General features: G+C 46.6%; 1 protein-coding gene across 1 annotated transcript in view; it reads right to left on the bottom strand.

Moving 5' to 3' along the window:
- Positions 1-19,156, bottom strand: part of LOC311223560 (protein lifeguard 1) — a gene marked incomplete at both ends in the record, with an annotated part of 62,711 nt that overhangs the window by 8,760 nt on the left and 34,795 nt on the right. Inside the window, 2 exon segments of the mRNA XM_084308340.1 lie at positions 2,002-2,049; positions 2,480-2,569. Of these exon segments, the coding sequence (XP_084164466.1) occupies positions 2,002-2,049; positions 2,480-2,569 (138 nt within the window).

Raw genomic sequence — 19,156 nt, 5'->3', positions numbered from 1 at the left:
CCACGTACTTGACTTCTATTTTATACTTGCTATACTTATTTTATACTTATCTATTTTTGTCTAGCACAGTCTCTGGAGCGTAACAGAAAGAAGCATTTTGTATAAAAGTATTCTGTACTTCTGTATGACAACTAATAAAGAAACTTGAAACTATATATACGTTATATACAGCATTATTATACATGTTATCTGGGTTATATGCAGGTGTATAAGTAGGTATATAGAAGGATTGTATTCAGGTATATTCAGACAGATATGTATATATATATGTGGTAAATGTACATCAAATGCAAAGTGGATTTTTCTGGGGGGGATTATTACAGGCTAGCATATGCCAATGATTAGCAACAACACTGATTTAGATGGATTTCTTTTTTTGTTTTGTTTTGTGAACTGCCCCCTCAGAAAACTCTTTTTAAAAAACAACTAAAACACATTTGTTTAAACAGGCCTTTGGTCATACATAGGCACTCTTTCTTGTCCTCACTGTTCCTATAGTTGTTTTTTAATTAGTAACTGATGATTTTATCTAAATGCTTTTATTCTACTTTTTATCTGGTTTCACTGTTTTTTTAACACTTTAATCGCCGGAAACGCCAAAACTCGTCATTCCCCGCCATGCTCATTCTGCCGAAGACGCCGTCAATATTTCAAAAATCTGTGATCGAAATCATATTTCTCCCCCGGGGACCTGAGATATACTGCTGAGCTCCACTCAACTCTCTAACGGTTCAAGAGCGCCATCTGGTGGCCGATCGGCAGATCGCCCAACAGGAAGTCATGTGGATGAAGTGGTGCTCACCCATATTTCGTCCGGGCACTCGCTATCATTAGCAGGACTCCATCTTGACACAGTGAACACCGATCGGTGCAAATAACTCGACAAACAACATGATTTGGACGTATACTATTATACAACCTGGAAATGGATCGGGTATTTATACATCCCATAATAGGAATATCTCTGCTCCACGCTCATCGCCCAACGGCGCGAGGAAGATATGGTAAGATCCAGCGTTATTTTCCAACGTGTTCTTTACTAACTGCTCTGATGATCATATCACCCACACTAGATGAATGATATAACGTTGCCCACGGAATTATAAACGACCCCCCGCCCATCCGGTCAACATCAGATCATACGTAGTAACTTCTAGAACCACGTCCAGTTGAAATTTTTTATCTCGCACAGATTCCTACCAAACTGTATTTGATCATCAATATAATGCATTTAGGCCTATAAATCAAGTTCTGGAGAAAGCTGCAGAAAACGATAAAAACATACTTATACTTTAGACCGTATTTTAGTATGAATATGTGAATGAAAAAGTATAACGTTGCTACACCCTGAACAATAGATATAGGACATTGAATGGGCCATAATAATGTCAATTTAGCAATACAATTTAAAAAGTTATAGCCCTGCAAAGAAGGGGAACTTCTCCATAGACAAATAGAGATGGCGAGGGATGGTAAATTATTAATTTAACCATGGCGATCAAAGTGTTAACTGCTGTCTGTTGTTGTCATTTATTTTGTTTTGTTTTTGTTTTTGTTTTTATATACTAAGCTGTAGTGTAAAGCACCCTGTGCATTTGTGCCGTGAAGGGTGCTATATAAATAAAAGTAATTCAAATTCATTCATTCGTATATATGTACTCACACTGATGGGATCACGGTTTATGTGGGTTTTATTTGAGTTTATTCCTGTGTGCCTTTGGATGTATTTTGGGTTGTCCCTGGTGAGCTGTCAATCAACAGACACCAGTTAATTGCTGTGTGGCATGGCAGGTGTGTGGGTTTGATTTCCACCTGATTGGTGTCAGGTGTGCAGTGCCTTTAAGGAGGCTTGGTGCACTGTGTTCAGATGCTTGTCCATTTCATGTTTTCCCCTCAGTAGTAGAGGAGTGTCCCAAGCTCATGATTCTAGGGTTTTCTCTGTCTATAGTGCTGTTGGTTTCTTTGCATCTGCTAAATGACTATGTAAATGTAGCTACTTACCAGAGAAAATAGCAGGGTCCCCAAGCAAGCATATAAAATGTAAAGATACTGTTGAGATAATGAAGAGACACACAGTTAGTTGAGTCCATTACATGAATTACATTTGATGGTGGATATAAAAGTAACAATATTTTTTATATATTTGTTATTCTGTGTGAGTACCTCCCGATATTCTAGCAAGGTGTGTGTAGTGGAAAGGTCCAAGATAAAACTCTTTAACCTAAATTGGTGGAAATCAGCGAAAAATATTTCTATGATAAAAAATTTTCTTGAAGGGATCATTCACATTGGAAGAACATTTTTATTTTCAATACACAGAAAATAAAGCAAAAACAGTGTGTTTAATCTCACTCACCTTCCAACTGTCTTAATACTCTGTAGCCCTGTGTGTTTAATCTCACTCACCTTCCAACTGTCTCAATAGAAAAAGACAACTTTTTGGGGAACAAAATTCAAACAAAATGGACCCTTGACTTACCTGGGATCGCATGATTCCACAAAGCAATGCAAACGATATGAGGGTCCAGCCAAACACCCACAAACATCCACTCATTGCGGTGAAGTCGAACTGTAAGGAAAAAAACGAAGACAAGAAGAATAAGAAGAGAGAAGGAGGTTGATTCTGTAAAGCAGCTCAAACAGAAAATGTGGACAGGGTAGCTCTCATTAACGCTCATCATCTACAGAAGCCAGAGTAGCTCTCATTAACGCTCATCATCACTACAGAAGCCAGGGCAGCTCTCATTAACGCTCATCATCGCTACAGAAGCCAGAGTAGCTCACATTAACGCTCATCATCGCTACAGAAGACAGAGTAGCTCTCATTAACGCTCATCATCACTACAGAAGCCAGAGTAGCTCTCATTAACGCTCATCATCACTACAGAAGACAGAGTAGCTCTCATTAACGCTCATCATCACTACAGAAGCCAGAGTAGCTCACATTAACGCTCATCATCATCGCTACAGAAGCCAGAGTAGCTCTCATTAACGCTCATCATCGCTACAGAAGCCAGAGTAGCTCTCATTAACGCTCATCGCTACAGAAGCCAGAGTAGCTATCATTAACGATCATCATCGCTACAGAAGCCAGAGTAGCTCTCATTAACGCTCATCATCTACAGAAGCCATAGTAGCTCTCATTAAAACTCATCATCTACAGAAGCCAGAGCAGCTCTCATTAACGCTCATCATCACTACAGAAGACAGAGTAGCTCTCATTAACGCTCATCATCACTACAGAAGACAGAGTAGCTCTCATTAACGCTCATCATCACTACAGAAGCCAGAGTAGCTCTCATTAACGCTCATCATCACTACAGAAGCCAGAGTAGCTCTCATTAACGCTCATCATCATCACTACAGAAGCCAGAGTAGCTCTCATTAACGCTCATCATCGCTACAGAAGCCAGAGTAGCTCTCATTAACGCTCATCATCGCTACAGAAGCCAGGGCAGCTCTCATTAACACTCAAGCTCTCATTAACACTCATCATCGCTACAGAAGCCAGAGTAGTTCTCATTAACGCTCATCATCACTACAGAAGCCAGGGCAGCTCTCATTAACGCTCATCATCGCTACAGAAGCCAGAGTAGCTCTCATTAACGCTCATCATCGCTACAGAAGCCAGGGCAGCTCTCATTAACACTCATCATCGCTACAGAAGCCAGAGTAGTTCTCATTAACGCTCATCATCACTACAGAAGCCAGGGCAGCTCTCATTAACACTCATCATCGCTACAGAAGCCAGAGTAGCTCTCATTAACACTCATCATCACTACAGAAGCCAGAGTAGCTCTCATTAACGCTCATCATCACTACAGAAGCCAGGGCAGCTCTCATTAACGCTCATCATCGCTACAGAAGCCAGGGCAGCTCTCATTAACACTCATCATCGTTACAGAAGCCAGAGTAGCTCTCATTAACACTCATCATCATCTACAGAAGCCAGAGTAGCTCTCATTAATGCTCATCATCACTACAGAAGCCAGAGTAGCTCTCATTAACACTCATCATCGCTACAGAAGCCAGAGTAGCTCTCATTAACACTCATCATCGCTACAGAAGACAGAGTAGCTCTCATTACACTCATCATCATCACTACAGAAGCCAGAGTAGCTCTCATTAACGCTCATCATCACTACAGAAGCCAGAGTAGCTCTCATTAACGCTCATCATCACTACAGAAGCCAGATTAGCTCTCATTAACGCTCATCATCACTACAGAAGCCAGAGTAGCTCTCATTAACACTCATCATCGCTACAGAAGCCAGGGTAGCTCTCATTAACGCTCATCATCACTACAGAAGACAGAGTAGCTCTCATTAACGCTCATCATCACTACAGAAGCCAGAGTAGCTCTCATTAACGCTCATCATCACTACAGAAGCCAGAGTAGCTCTCATTAACGCTCATCATCACTACAGAAGCCAGAGTAGCTCTCATTAACGCTCATCATCACTACAGAAGCCAGCATATTATCAATTGATTTTTCAAGTTCAAGTTTCAAGTTTCTTTAATAGTTGTCATACAGAAGTACAGAATACTTTTATACAAAATGCTTCTTTCTGTTACGCTCCAGAGACTGTGCTAGACAAAAGATAAGTATGAAATAAAATAAGTATAGCAAGTAATGTAAATAAATGTAAATGTATAGCAAGTAAAAGTAAAAAATAGAAGTTACGTACGTAGACACAAGTGTTCAGTATGTACATATGTACAATGTTCAATGCAGGATAGCAGTAACTGAGTTACCATTAGGGATGGGAATTGATAGGATTTTATCGATACGATTCCATTATCGATTCTGCTTATCGATTCGATTCTTTATCGATACCCTTATCGATACCTGATCAATTTATAATTTACATAAATAAATTGGAAATGCAACAGAACTACATTTACATTTAGTCATTTAGCTGACGCTTTTATCCAAAGCGACTTACAAGTTCTGTACGGCAATCCATCAGGAAAGGCACAACTCTATCAGCTGAGCAACAATGTTCATCAAAGTGTTGAGTGCTACAGTGTAGGTTAGTTTATTAGGACAAGTGCATGACAGTACGGTTAGTTAGGGTTAGATATATTTTTTTTTATTCAGATAATGGTTGAAGAAGTGCGTCTTTAGTCGACGGCGAAAGATTGGACGTGATTCGGCTGTCCTAACTGGGGTGGGTAGTTCATTCCACCATTGTGGGGCAAGGACTGAGAATAGGCGACTTCTCTTTGATGACCCTCCCGGAGCTTGGATAGGAGTAGGTCTGAGGCGGCCAGAAGATGCAGAGCGTAGGGGTCTAAGCTGGTTAGAATAACAACATGCAACTTGACATTTCTGATTGTCATTTATTGTTGAGCCCCCATGTCAGAAAAATACAAAAACTGTAAAAAATAAAACATTAATTATAGCCTACACTTAAATAAAATAATGTATTTGAGATTCTCTTAAAATGTATTTATTTTTTTATTCTTAAACTAATTTAATCTATTGAATAACAGGTCGTTATTCCTCCGACTTCTGTCACACACACACACACACACACACACACACACACACACACACACACACACACACACACACACACACACACACACACACACACACACACACACACACACACACACACACACACACACACACACACACACACACACACACACACACACACACACACACACACACACACACACACACACACACACACACACACACACACACACACACACACACACACACACACACACCTCCCTCCCCGGGCCCCCCCCACCTCCAATGTACAGCCCTCACCCAACCCACCCAACCCCACCCATCCAACCTCCTCCAATGTACAGTTTCTACGCCAAATGTATATACACTCCTTTTCTGGACACTTTTGTATCACAAACAGTACTGTATTTGCAAATCTGATATGTCATAAATGTATAGATGTAGCAGTACTGTCTATCTGTATGTCATGTATGTCATATATGTTATGATGAATTGAAAATGGGGGACCCTGATGTAAACAAGACGAAAGTCTTTCTCTGGTCTGCATCCCCTTAACAATTGTATGTATTGAGCTGTACTGTACTGTACCCATTCTGCAATCTGTTAATAAACTTTTCAATCAATCAATCAATCAATCAATCAATGTCCTATAAGGTATTGGCTTGTGTTGCTACACGGACACATTTGTATGTTGCACCACCATGGCTTACAGTGTAGACTTGTAAACAAACACTGCGGCTCTTATTATATGTGAACTAAAGAGTACAAGGTTTACACAACAGCCCCCACCTGCTGCTTTATTGTATTTGTACCTGTACTATCCGCTGTCAGCTGTTTATCTCTCTTTGTGAGCTTGATTAAATAGCGTTAGCTCACGTTAAATAGCGTTAGCTCCGTGGCAAATTTTAGCTCACCCTGACCTAAATCAATGACTAGGTTCTAAAGCATTCAAGTAGTTTTCACTGCACATAGAAGTAGCCAAACAGCGGGAGCATTTCGGGAGCATATTACCAAAATCCAGGCAATTTCGAGCCCTTAAGGAATCAAATAAGTCTGCCATGGCTACATGCTAACGCTAACGTTGTTTTGAAAACCTGGCAGCGATAAGGGAATCGAAAGTCACGGGAGGCACACGGTTCCAGGCATCGGCCAATTAGGAACCGGTTCCCAACGGGAACCGGTTTTCGATTCCCATCCCTAGTTACCATACAATATACTTTGCAATATACTAATATACAATATAGTGCAGAGCAGAAATGGGATGAGGTACAATTTAGGTACAATTTACAATTTACAGTAAGGTGTCCTGAGGTATGGGTTGTAGTGCAAATTCTTTGCCAATAAATATAAAGTGTGTCTAGGTGTTCTAAAGTGTGTAGAATGGGTGCTGCAGTGGGTTGATTGTTTAAAGTGAGTGTGTGCGTGTGGATGTGTGTGCTGTGAGTGCATTTGATGGTTGTTGCATAGTGTTATTGTTCGTTGAGCAACCTGATGGCCTGGGGATAGAAGCTTCTTCTGAGTCTTTCTGTGCTTGCCATGAGACTCCGGTATCGCTTGCCTGACCGCAGCAGTTCAAAGAGGCAGTTGTTTGGGTGACTGGAGTCCTTGATAATTCTCTTAGCCTTACCCCTGCACTGCTTGTTGTAAATGTTCTGGAGAGTGGGAAGCCCTCCTCCAATTGTGCGTGAGCTCGGCTGAACGGGCCACTCTCTGTAGTCTGCTACGGTCTTGTGCGGTGCTATTCCCAAACCAGGAGGTGATATTGCCAGTCAGGATGCTCTCTATTGTACATGAGTAGAAGTTCTTAAGGATCTTCTGACTGACTTGGAACTTCCTTAGGCGCCTGAGGAAGTAGAGGCGTTGCCGTGCCTTCTTCACAACACTGTCAATGTGTGTGGTCCATGTCAAGTCCTCGGATATGTGGGCTCTGAGGTACTTAAAACTGTTCACTCTCTCAACCGGTGCCCCGTCGATGCTGAGGGGGCTGTAGTCCCTGACCCCCGACCTCCTAAAGTCCACAATCATCTCCTTTGTTTTGCTGATGTTCAGGGAGAGGCTGTTCTCTTGGCACCATCCCGCCAGGACCTTGACCTCTTCCAGGTAGGCCCTCTTGTCGTTTGCAGAGATCAGGCCCACCACTACTGTGTCGTCAGCAAATTTGATGATTGTGTTGTTGTTCCGCTGAGCCACACAGTCATGTGTGTACAGGGAGTAGAGGAGGGGACTCAGAACACAGCCCTGGGGGGCCCCTATGTTGAGGGTGATGGATGAGGAGGTGCAGTTGCCTGCTCTCACCACCTGGGGTCTACCCGTCAGGAAGTCCAAGACCCACTGGCAGAGGTCATAGTTCAAGCCCAGGTCCCTGAGCTTGGCTATGAGTTTGGAGGGGACTATGGTATTGAATGCTGAGCTGTAGTCGATGATCAGCATTCTCACATAGTTCCCCTGCCTCTTGTCCAGGTGTGATGCTGCTCTGTGCAGCACATGGGCTATGGCGTCCTCCGTGGACCTGTTGGGGCGGTATGCAAATTGCAGGGGGTCCAGGTTGATGGGGAGGGAGGAACAGATGTAGCCCTTCACTAGCTTCTCAAAGCACTTCATGGCTATAGAGGTGAGAGCTACAGGGCGGTAGTCGTTGAGGCAAGCAGGCTTGGATTTTAGCGCAGGTCAACGTATGAATGCATGTTGTCTATTGTATGATTATTGTCTATTTTATACAAAATGTATGTCTGCACTTTATGCATTGCTTTTATTTTGTAAATGTTCTGCTCATTTTATGCCTACGTCTATTTTATGTCCATTTATCTCTACATTACTGTTATGAAGCACTTTGGGCTGAAATTCTTGTATGAAAGGTGCTATACAAATAATGTTTATTATTATTATTATTATTATTATTGGCAACATTGACCATATTCACACGGTGGCCATTTTGCAATGGGATAAGAGCCAAGGTGGAGTCCCATCCTGAGCGTGACATAAGAGCCAAGGTGGAGTCCCATCCTGAGCGTGACATAAGAGCCAAGGTGGAGTCCCATCCTGAGCGTGACATAAGAGCCAAGGTGGAGTCCCATCCTGAGCGTGACATAAGAGCCAAGGTGGAGTCCCATCCTGAGCGTGACATAAGAGCCAAGGTGGAGTCCCATCCTGAGCGTGACATAAGAGCCAAGGTGGAGTCCCATCCTGAGCGTGACATAAGAGCAATATGGTCAATACTAGGGATGTCCCGATAAAAATGTTTTGCTCCCGATCATGTGATTTTGAGTATCTACCTGTAAGGGACCAAGCAGCCAGACAAGGAGGACACAGTGGTTTTGGCAAAAAATAAGGGTTTTATTTTACCCATTTCAAAAACATAATTTAAATATAACATAAATGGTCCAAATAATATAGCAGGACAGAAACGGACCTGAACAGAACGGAAGACAATGACAACTGAGAACTCAAAACTATATATAGGCCCTGGCCAGATACATTAATCTAAGTGGGCTAATTGATCATTAATATTTTATTAAATAATATCTTACAATTCTAATTAATCTAATAAACGATAAACACACAACACACAACACAACTACCAAACTGAACAACTAATAATCTTAATTAATAAGGAAATACATATAAGGAAACTAAATTACAATACAATAACCCCCCCCCCCCCCCCCCCCCCCCCGACATCTCCTGCGACATGGTTCGGTCCACCACCCCAATCCGGCTATTTAGAGTGGCTATTGAGCCGTACTGTATTGTACCCATTCTGCAATCTGTTAAATAAAGTTTTCATTCATTCATTCATTCACCAGTCGCAGCTGCTCTGTTTGCTCAGCGCGAGGACGGCTGGCTGCAGAGTTGGAGAAAACAAACAATGAACGACATGCATGCACTTAACCATGTAAGTAAAATAATAAAGAATGGATATGATATCAGTACGCAAGTCTATGTGTCGTATGTCATTATGTGAAATAGAAATTGTGTATGTGCATCATGAATGTAAACGTGTACAAACATTAACTAACTAAACAATACGGTGAGGGAACAAGTCAACATGTGCGGGTGCGGTGCACAGACGTATCCGTCACACTACCGATACCGATCTTTCCAGATCGCGTGTTGCTTTCTAACAGCGGAGGAGTGCAAGAATGTGACAATTTGACCATGTGACCGCAGCAGCGCGAGAGAGCGGCAGTGCGGAAATAGGCTGTCTATTGCCATTCTCTAAGACAAACGCTAACCTTAACCAGCTCCTTAACAGCGCCTAAACTTAACCGTTCTAACCTTAACCAACTCCGAAACAATGCCTAACCTTAACCTTAACCATGCCTAACCTTAACCTTAACCATAGAAAGAATATTGCCATTCTCTAAGACAAACTCTAACCTTAACCAGCTCTTTAACAGCGCCTAAACTTAACCGTTCTAACCTTAACCAACTCCGAAAGAATGCCTAACCTTAACCGGCGAAAGAATACACGTTAAAAAATTTTTGATGGGATTCGAACTTGTCAACAACGGACCGCAGGACCGCTGCGCTGCCAGGTGAGCTGAGCTTCGAATGAAAATCATGGCGGATTAGGGCTACATAATGCCGCAAGCTCTGCCGCTCCGCTCCGTCTTCGGTTGCCGCGCCTGCCGCGGGGCGTGTTGCAGCCAATCAGGGAAAACGCGGAAGCAACGGCAGCACTGCTCCGCTGTTAATAAGCAATAGGCTTCCCGATCCGATCTTTCACATTAGTAACGCATTTGTCAGAAACTGGCGAAGCGAGACTGTTGCCTCAATAGTCCCTCGAGGGTCTCGAGGCGGCTCGAGGTAGCTCCAGAGTCGAGCGCCAGTGGCTCACATTACATTCACCCTGAGAATGTGCTTCATACGAGAAATATTCAAAGTTTCAATCTGTTTGCACATTATTTAGTATACATTCACAGTGTTCGACTTACGTAATGATTTGCTCCATTTTGGTCTGAAACGCAGACGATAATCCTCAGTCACAAAGCAAATATTGACGTTATCCAGGTGAAAAGTTAACTTCATTCAAGCGAGGCATTGCAACCAGAGTAATCTAAAAACTCTGCCTCCTTACCTCCCCGAGCACAATGCCTCCAACCTGCTGCTTCATGAGATGGTAATAACATACATAGAGCAGTGGCGCCATCGTCTGTTAAAATCAGGTGACTGCAAGTTCTGCAACTAGTGGATGTCCCTCATCCTTGACATAAATCATTTGATGTATAATTAAATCAAAGGAAATGCGTTTGTTTTGGCAAATTATTCTGCTCTGTGTGAGAATAAATGAATGATGATATGTAATTTAAAACCAAAACTAAGGCCTCAGTATAAGTTTAAGACGTGAACATGGTCATGTTTGTTGAATAATTTTTTATTATTATTGTTGTGAAGGGCCAGATTAAACCGAATATATATATTTATTTATATATATATATTTAATTGTATTTGTATATTCTCTAATATTCCCTGATATCCCTTGTATATTCCTTGTACAATATGCATTGAATATCCATTCTAGCCTACTGAACATCCCATAATAGTCTCCATTCTACTATTGGTCGAGACCTTGGTGCCAGGCTGCCATACCCCTCAGACACAGTTCAAACGTACCGCTCCACATGTACGAACAAGTCCTAGTTCCGCGTAGGAATCTGGCTACCGCACCACTAATGGGACTATTTGTTCATAGTGCGTATATATACTGCGCTACTAAAGTAGGACTTTCTTTTCAGTCCAGTTTCTTACCCTCCAATAGAGTCACAGACGTAAAGCCTCCCCGCGACGCCACGTGTGGGAGTAAGGCCAAGTTCGCCTACCATCGGTATTGAGACATCGTGTATATTAATATTTGAATAGTCATATTTGGCACTATATCGTCGAGTTGGACGTAGTCTATTAAGCTAATAATAGTCTGTTAATATATAGTGCTTCGTGCGGTGAGAATACTACCGTAGTCAGTACCCCATCGTTTCGGGCAGAGAACTGGCTGCTTATCCAGGGTGGTTGACCCCACGTGAAGCTGCACCCGAGGAGCCCCAGAGCCGACGAGCGAGTGGACCTGTATACCGGATTATTCTGCCGACGACAGCCCGCCTTCCCAGGCACGGATTATGCTTTGTATACTTTGATTATTCCATGGATAAAGACCCCCGACACTGCCGTGTGTTGGAACCCCCCCCCCCTGGAGAGGACGCAAGGTGAGGAGACGCTCTGCAAGACGAGGTTGCTTCACGTCTCTCCTCCGTGGACCGGATGACGCCGGCCCACAAAGAGTCCACCTGCTTTCATCTGTGGTCCAAGGATCGCCGGCGCATTGAACGGCACTACAGTGGGTTCACCTGGGATACCCTTGGCCGGATGAGGCAGCCGGATTCTACCCCCCCCCCCTCCTACTCCTGTCGGCTTACAAGCGACCGGATTAACCCCCCCTAGCGTATCCAGTATATAATCATTAAAGTATCATTGCTGTTATTCCTTAAACTATTCCAGGTCGTATATGTACCACCTGCGCCTTCAGAGATTGGACATTCTCTATTGATATACCGACGAATACTCTTGCCATAAAAGTGCATACTAATTTCCATTCATAAATGTGATTGATTTGATTAAGTGCTTGCTCTACACACCATCGCTGTGTAGAAATAAAGACCTATTTCTAACTCGTACATTTGTGTTGGATCCGTTTCATCTACGTGACAGTGTTCATCATAATATATTTATGCCGTGTACTGGGTGGCCGAATATTAAGTACAAAGGTAGTGGTAGTAAGTATCATATCTAGTAATACAGTCAGGGAATTGTACCCCTCAGTTACAATTGGTCCTTCGAGCCGGATGGTAATTAGTGTAATATTAATATAGTGTTATTAATATTGAAATGGCCTATGATGAACACTCCACGAAACGATCCTCCTAACCAACGCCCGCAGCGCGAACGACGGCTCCCTCAGTACTTAGAGGCTTACGCTGTCAGTCAACAACCTAGTCTTCTACTAACAGTAAACGCGGTAAAACTAGAAAGTAAAAGTATGTCTAACCCCAACGCCCAGACTACCCCGACCATAGAGGCCCCTACGGGCTCTAATGTAACTGACCAAGTTCACGGTGGGGACCAGTGGGAACCAGACATGACTTCACACCCCGCCAGTACTGAAGAAGTAGTCCCCGATGAGTCCCGGGAGGAATACAACGCTACCGAGAGAGAACTCGGCACGGAAGAAGACGGGGAGAGCACCGTGGAGATAGAGCTCCAAGGCTCCGCAAGGAGTACCCCGAGGGAAGGCTCCCCTATACAACCGCCTTCTCCCAGCGAGGCAGAGAGGACCCTACAGCAGGCTTTCCTCATCAGCCTGAACGCCGCTGCTGAACGCGACCGACTGCAGATCCAGCAGCGGAGCGAAGAAGAGCATATACGTCTAGAACTAAGACGCATTCAGAGAGAAGAGAATGTGGCCCGAGACCGAGCAGACAGCCAGCGAGCAGCTGCTGGTGCTCTACGGGACGCAGAGCGCGACAGACAGCAAGCGCAACTAATAGAACAGCTGATCAGACGGACAACACCCTCTCCCTCCGCCAGAGGCTCCAGGAACTCGTCTAGACACACCTCCAGGGCGGCATCCCCTAGCCGAGTAAACAACCCTGAACTTGACCAACAGACGAGGTCTATACCCCCCACAGACCACCTCCCCCCACCGGTCCAAGCGAGACCTAGCAACCGGGAAGGAGCAGCATATCCTGTGGAGAGGCTAAACCAGAGACTACAAGCACTGGATGACCTAACTGAAGACGAAGAGGAAGAGGAGGAGAACCACGCCCGACGACAGCACAGTACTCTACCGGACCAGGAGGTCCGGTACAGCCCAGGCTATACTCCCGCGGAGCTGCGCTACAGACCCCCGACTCTATACACGGGTGAGCACGACGCACGACCCGCACCGAGGAACAGCACCTGGACAAGCGGGCCATGGTACACTGCCGGTACCAGCCCATACCAAGGAGCGGGAGGAGACTCGCCTAGGAGGCCTCTCCCCCAACGCTCGCCGATGTATCCACAGTCAGCGTCATACATTGGCCCGCCTATGGTACCCGACTTCACCCAAGAGAACCGGGCCCAGTATACAGAACTCCGCATGTGTCTGGAGACCATGTTGGTGGATGTACTGGATGAACGCCATAAATACGCCATCCTACTGAAGCACTTAAAGGTACCCCGCGCACATAATATAGCGCTCGCCTACGCGACTTCCACCACCCCATACACAGCAGCGCTGGTAGCATTGGACCAGAGGTATGGGCGCATATGGGATTACGTGATCCAGGAGATCCGACACATCGACCGCTTACCCCCAGCAATAGACAATCGAGCACTGGACGACCTGTCCATCAGAGTGCAGTCCCTGGTAGGGATGTTGGGAGCGCAGAGAGAGAAGGGGAGGCATGAACTTTACGCCAACTCAAATGTGGAAAGGATCTTGGAGAAGCTGCCGCCCGCTCGACAGGAGCGTTTTAGGCGACAGAGGGACCACAGAGACCCGAATGGCCCCGAACCGAACCTCCTCGATCTAGCAGACTTCCTGGCGAGAGAAGTCAGCAGCCTACGGCTAGATACATTCGGACGGAGCACCCCTGGCTCCAGAGAAGGAACCAGACGACTAAATGATGGAAGAAGATCGGTGACTGTGATGCACCAATCGGAGTCAGTACCGAGCAGCAGGAGCCACAGTACCCCCTCCAGAACGGAGAAGTGGAAGATAGTGTGCCCCTACTGTGAGAAAGAACACTGGCTAGCGCAATGTGACTCCTTCCCCAAGCTGAACGCGGAGGAAGCAAGTCAATGGATAAAGTCCAACAAGCGCTGTTTTCGCTGTGCGCGCTCACACATGGCAGCCGAATGCCGCTTAAAGAAAAGGTGCACCAAGTGCGATGGAGCCCATCTGGACATACTTCACGACAGTAACAGACGGCGCCCTTCACTCGCACCATCCAGCAGCAAAGCGAGCGTCATGTACATCGATCCCGCCAGCAGCAGTGGAGCCCGAGTACTCCTAAAAGTAGTGCGTGTGACACTAAGCTACCAGAATAAAGTCCTGGACACTTACGCCGTCCTCGATGACGGGTCAGAGAAGACCCTTCTGCTCGCCTCCGCTGCGGCCCAGCTAGGGCTGCGGGGAAGCGAAACCCAAATGACAATTCGGACAATAAGACGAGATTTGAAGACGATAAAGGGCGAGAATGTCTCATTCTCTATCGCAGCAAGCGGCCAGCCTGAGCGACGGTACCAGATTACAGACGCTTTCACCAGCCAAGAAATAGGACTGTCGCGGTACACATACCCCGTCGCCAAGCTGATGGAGAAATATGCACATCTGCGCAAGTTACCGATCCCGCTCATAGACAATGCTATGCTGACCCTGTTGATAGGCTCCGACCATGCAGACCTCATTGTCCCGATAGACCGGGTTCATACCGGACCCCGAGGCTGTCCTGCAGCAGTCGAGACCCGTTTGGGATGGACTCTCCAAGGCCCGCTCGCCAAATCTCTCAACCGAAGTACAGCCACTAGATGTCTCCACTCCCGAGTCACAGAGGGAGAAACCGCACTCCTACAACACGTAGAGCGGCTATGGACCTTGGAACAAATGCCCTTTAAGAACGGAAAGAAAGACATTCGCTCTAAAGATGACATTTACGCCATTCACCTCCTCGAGACAGGGACCAAGAGAGTCCCGGTCAACGGCGTGTTGAGATACGCCACGCCACTCCTGCGGCGAGAAGGAATGCCTACTTTCCACGCCAAGACAGACGCCACAGAACGGTACCTGCTGAACACGGAGCGGCGCTTAGCCAAGAACCCCGCCCAAGAGAGTGTATACCGCGCTGAGATTGAGAAGCTCATCACAGCGGGACACGTCACAAAGATGGACATTAAAGAGGCTGACCAGACCACTGAATCGTGGTACGTGCCTCACCACAAGGTCCATCACAACGGTAAAGACCGCATAGTATTTAACTGCAGCTACCAGATCGGATCCCAAAATCTGAATAAAGAGTTACTGCCCGGTCCCACACTCGGCCCCTCCCTACTCGGCGTTCTACTCCGCTTCCGCCAGGAAAAGGTGGCCATCAGCGGGGACATTAAAGGAATGTTCCTGCAGGTGAGATTAGTAGAGGCGGACAAGCCCCTGTTACGGTTCCTATGGAGAGAGAAGCCAGGAGATGAGCACCCAGCCATCTACCAATGGGAAGTCCTCCCCTTTGGAACGACGTGCAGCCCCTGCTGTGCTACATTTGCACTACAGAAACATGTAGCAGAGGACCCAGCAGCGGACGAAGAGGTCCGACACAGCGTAAAGAACAGCTTCTACGTAGACAATGGATGTATTCTACCGTACAACACCAGGGCAAAAATGATTGTACGAGCATTGTGGGACAAGGACCAGGGCTGGGACGACCCCATTCCCGCACACCTTGCATCCACCTGGAGAGAGTGGGAGATGGAGCTCCACTCACTCCCAGGCGTTAATATGCGCCGAAGCTACTTCCCACCCACGGTGAGGCCAGAGACATGTAAAATGGACTTACACGTCTTCAGTGACGCCTCAGAGGTCGCATACGGATCAGTAGCCTACTTGCGGGCCCAAGAAAGGGGGGGAGAGATCTACACAGCATTTGTCCTCGCCCGCTCGAGAATAGCCCCATGCAAGCAACAATCTATCCCACGTCTAGAGCTCTGCGCAGCCCTAGCCGGAGCGCACCTAGCCACGCTCATCCAACGTGAGCTCACCATACCGGTGTCTAGAACAATCCTGTGGTCAGATTCCACGACGGTACTCGCCTGGATCAAATCGGACTCATGCAAGTACAAAGTCTTCGTGGGAGTCAGAGTCACCGAGATTCAAGACTTAACCGAAGAGTTAACCGGAGAAACAGAGTGGCGCTACGTTGATACAAAACAGAACCCAGCTGACGTCATCACCCGGGGGATGCCCCTGGATGACCTCACCCGTCGCAATGTCTACAGTGACGGCCCCGCATTCCTAAGACTCCCGGAAGGACAGTGGCCCATGCCTATCCCGAGGGAAGCAAGTCCAGAGGAGGTGGAAAATAAGAAGTCTGTGTTCTGTGGATTGAGCACCGTAGCCTCCACCGACCCTAACATAGACGATTGCACGTCCATAGAGAGTGCACAACAAAGAACATTCCTGCGGTACCACCCGGAGTGCAAGTCCCCCGCTGATATGTCAGCAGCTAACTACGAGGAAGCAGAATTGCTTCTACTGCAGCGAGCCCAGAGAGACTCGTTCCCCGATGAATTGGCCTGTCTACAGGGAGGAAAGCCCGTCCCATCCGACAGCAGATTAATTCATCTGGCCCCCGAGAGCGACGCTCATACCCTCATCAGAGTGGGTGGTCGCCTACGCAGAGCCCCCAATCTACCGGATGACATTAAATACCCGATCGTATTGAACAGCCGACACAAGGTCACAGAGCTGATTATAAAGAAATACGATGAGGATGTACATCACGCAGGAGCAGAAAGAGTCTTCGCGGAAATCAGACGTCGTTACTGGATCCTACAAGGAAGAGAGGCGGTACGACGCTTCCAGCGAACATGTCTAGACTGCCGCAAGTGGCGCGCGCAGCCCAGCATACCAAGGATGGCTGACCTTCCTCCATGTCGCCTCCGAATCGGTGACAAGCCATTCCACTCAACGGGTATGGACTGCTTTGGCCCGCTGCACATAAAGAAAGGAAGAGGAACCGAGAAGCGGTGGGGTATTGTATTCAAATGCATGACCACCAGAGCGATACACATCGAGCTTCTCCCGACCATGAGCACAGACTCATTCCTTATGGCCTTCCGTAGATTCACATCACGGAAAGGAAGACCGTCTACCCTATTGTCCGATCATGGGACAAACTTCAAAGGCGGCGAAAGAGAGCTGAGAGAGAGCTTCCAAGCTATGGGCCCAGAACTTAAGACCCACCTCGCTCCAGCACAGGTTGATTTCCAATTCAACCCCCCAAACGCACCCCACTTCGGTGGCACTTGGGAACGAGAGGTGCGCTCCATAAAGACAGCCCTGTACGCAGTACTTGGGGCCCAGACTGTGGCGGAAGAAGTCCTAATGACAGTCCTCACGGAGATTGAGGGAGTACTTAACTCGAAGCCCCTCGGATATGTCTCCAGTGATGTGGCGGATATCGACCCAGTTACCCCCAACACACTCCTGATGGGGCGGCTAGATCCTGCATTACCCCAGACAATGTACCGGCCTGAAGAAGCGAACGGCCGACGAATGTGGAGGTACAGCCAAGTATTAGCCGACAAGTTTTGGAGCAGTTTCCTACTGCACTACCTACCGTCTCTACAGACCCGCCAGAAGTGGGTAAAGGAGAGAGACAATTTGACAGAAGGAACAGTCGTCATGATTATTGATCAATCACTGCCCAGAGCTATGTGGCCGGCCGGCCGCGTAAGCAAAGTGATCACCGGTGCCGACGGCAAGGTCCGAGCAGCTGAAGTGCTCGTCCAGGGTCGCACTTACACCCGTCCCGTGGCGAGGCTCATAGAACTGCCCCGACTCCCAGACACAATCGATGATGACCATGACCCTATAACCCTATGACTTTGTGAAGTTGACTGACCCCTACAGCAAACCCTTATGTGTAAATAGACAACGCGATTAATCTGTCTCTGTTTAACTGATTAGGTCTGGGACCAATCAGGGGGTGGCTGTTGTGAAGGGCCAGATTAAACCGAATATATATATTTATTTATATATATATATTTAATTGTATTTGTATATTCTCTAATATTCCCTGATATCCCTTGTATATTCCTTGTACAATATGCATTGAATATCCATTCTAGCCTACTGAACATCCCATAATAGTCTCCATTCTACTATTGGTCGAGACCTTGGTGCCAGGCTGCCATACCCCTCAGACCCAGTTCAAACGTACCGCTCCACATGTACGAACAAGTCCTAGTTCCGCATAGGAATCTGGCTACCGCACCACTAATGGGACTATTTGTTCATAGTGCGTATATATACTGCGCTACTAAAGTAGGACTTTCTTTTCAGTCCAGTTTCTTACCCTCCAATAGAGTCACAGACGTAAAGCCTCCCCGCGACGCCACGTGTGGGAGTAAGGCCAAGTTCGCCTACCATCGGTATTGAGACATCGTGTATATTAATATTTGAATAGTCATATTTGGCACTATATCGTCGAGTTGGACGTAGTCTATTAAGCTAATAATAGTCTGTTAATATATAGTGCTTCGTGCGGTGAGAATACTACCGTAGTCAGTACCCCATCGTTTCGGGCAGAGAACTGGCTGCTTATCCAGGGTGGTTGACCCCACGTGAAGCTGCACCCGAGGAGCCCCAGAGCCGACGAGCGAGTGGACCTGTATACCGGATTATTCTGCCGACGACAGCCCGCCTTCCCAGGCACGGATTATGCTTTGTATACTTTGATTATTCCATGGATAAAGACCCCCGACACTGCCGTGTGTTGGAACCCCCCCCCCCCCCCTGGAGAGGACGCAAGGTGAGGAGACGCTCTGCAAGACGAGGTCGCTTCACGTCTCTCCTCCGTGGACCGGATGACGCCGGCCCACAAAGAGTCCACCTGCTTTCATCTGTGGTCCAAGGATCGCCGG

This window comes from Notolepis coatsorum (genome assembly GCF_963971535.1).
Source record: "Notolepis coatsorum genome assembly, chromosome: 2".
In the NCBI taxonomy this organism is placed as follows: domain Eukaryota; kingdom Metazoa; phylum Chordata; class Actinopteri; order Aulopiformes; family Paralepididae; genus Notolepis; species Notolepis coatsorum.
This window is presented reverse-complemented; position numbering and strand designations above follow the sequence as displayed.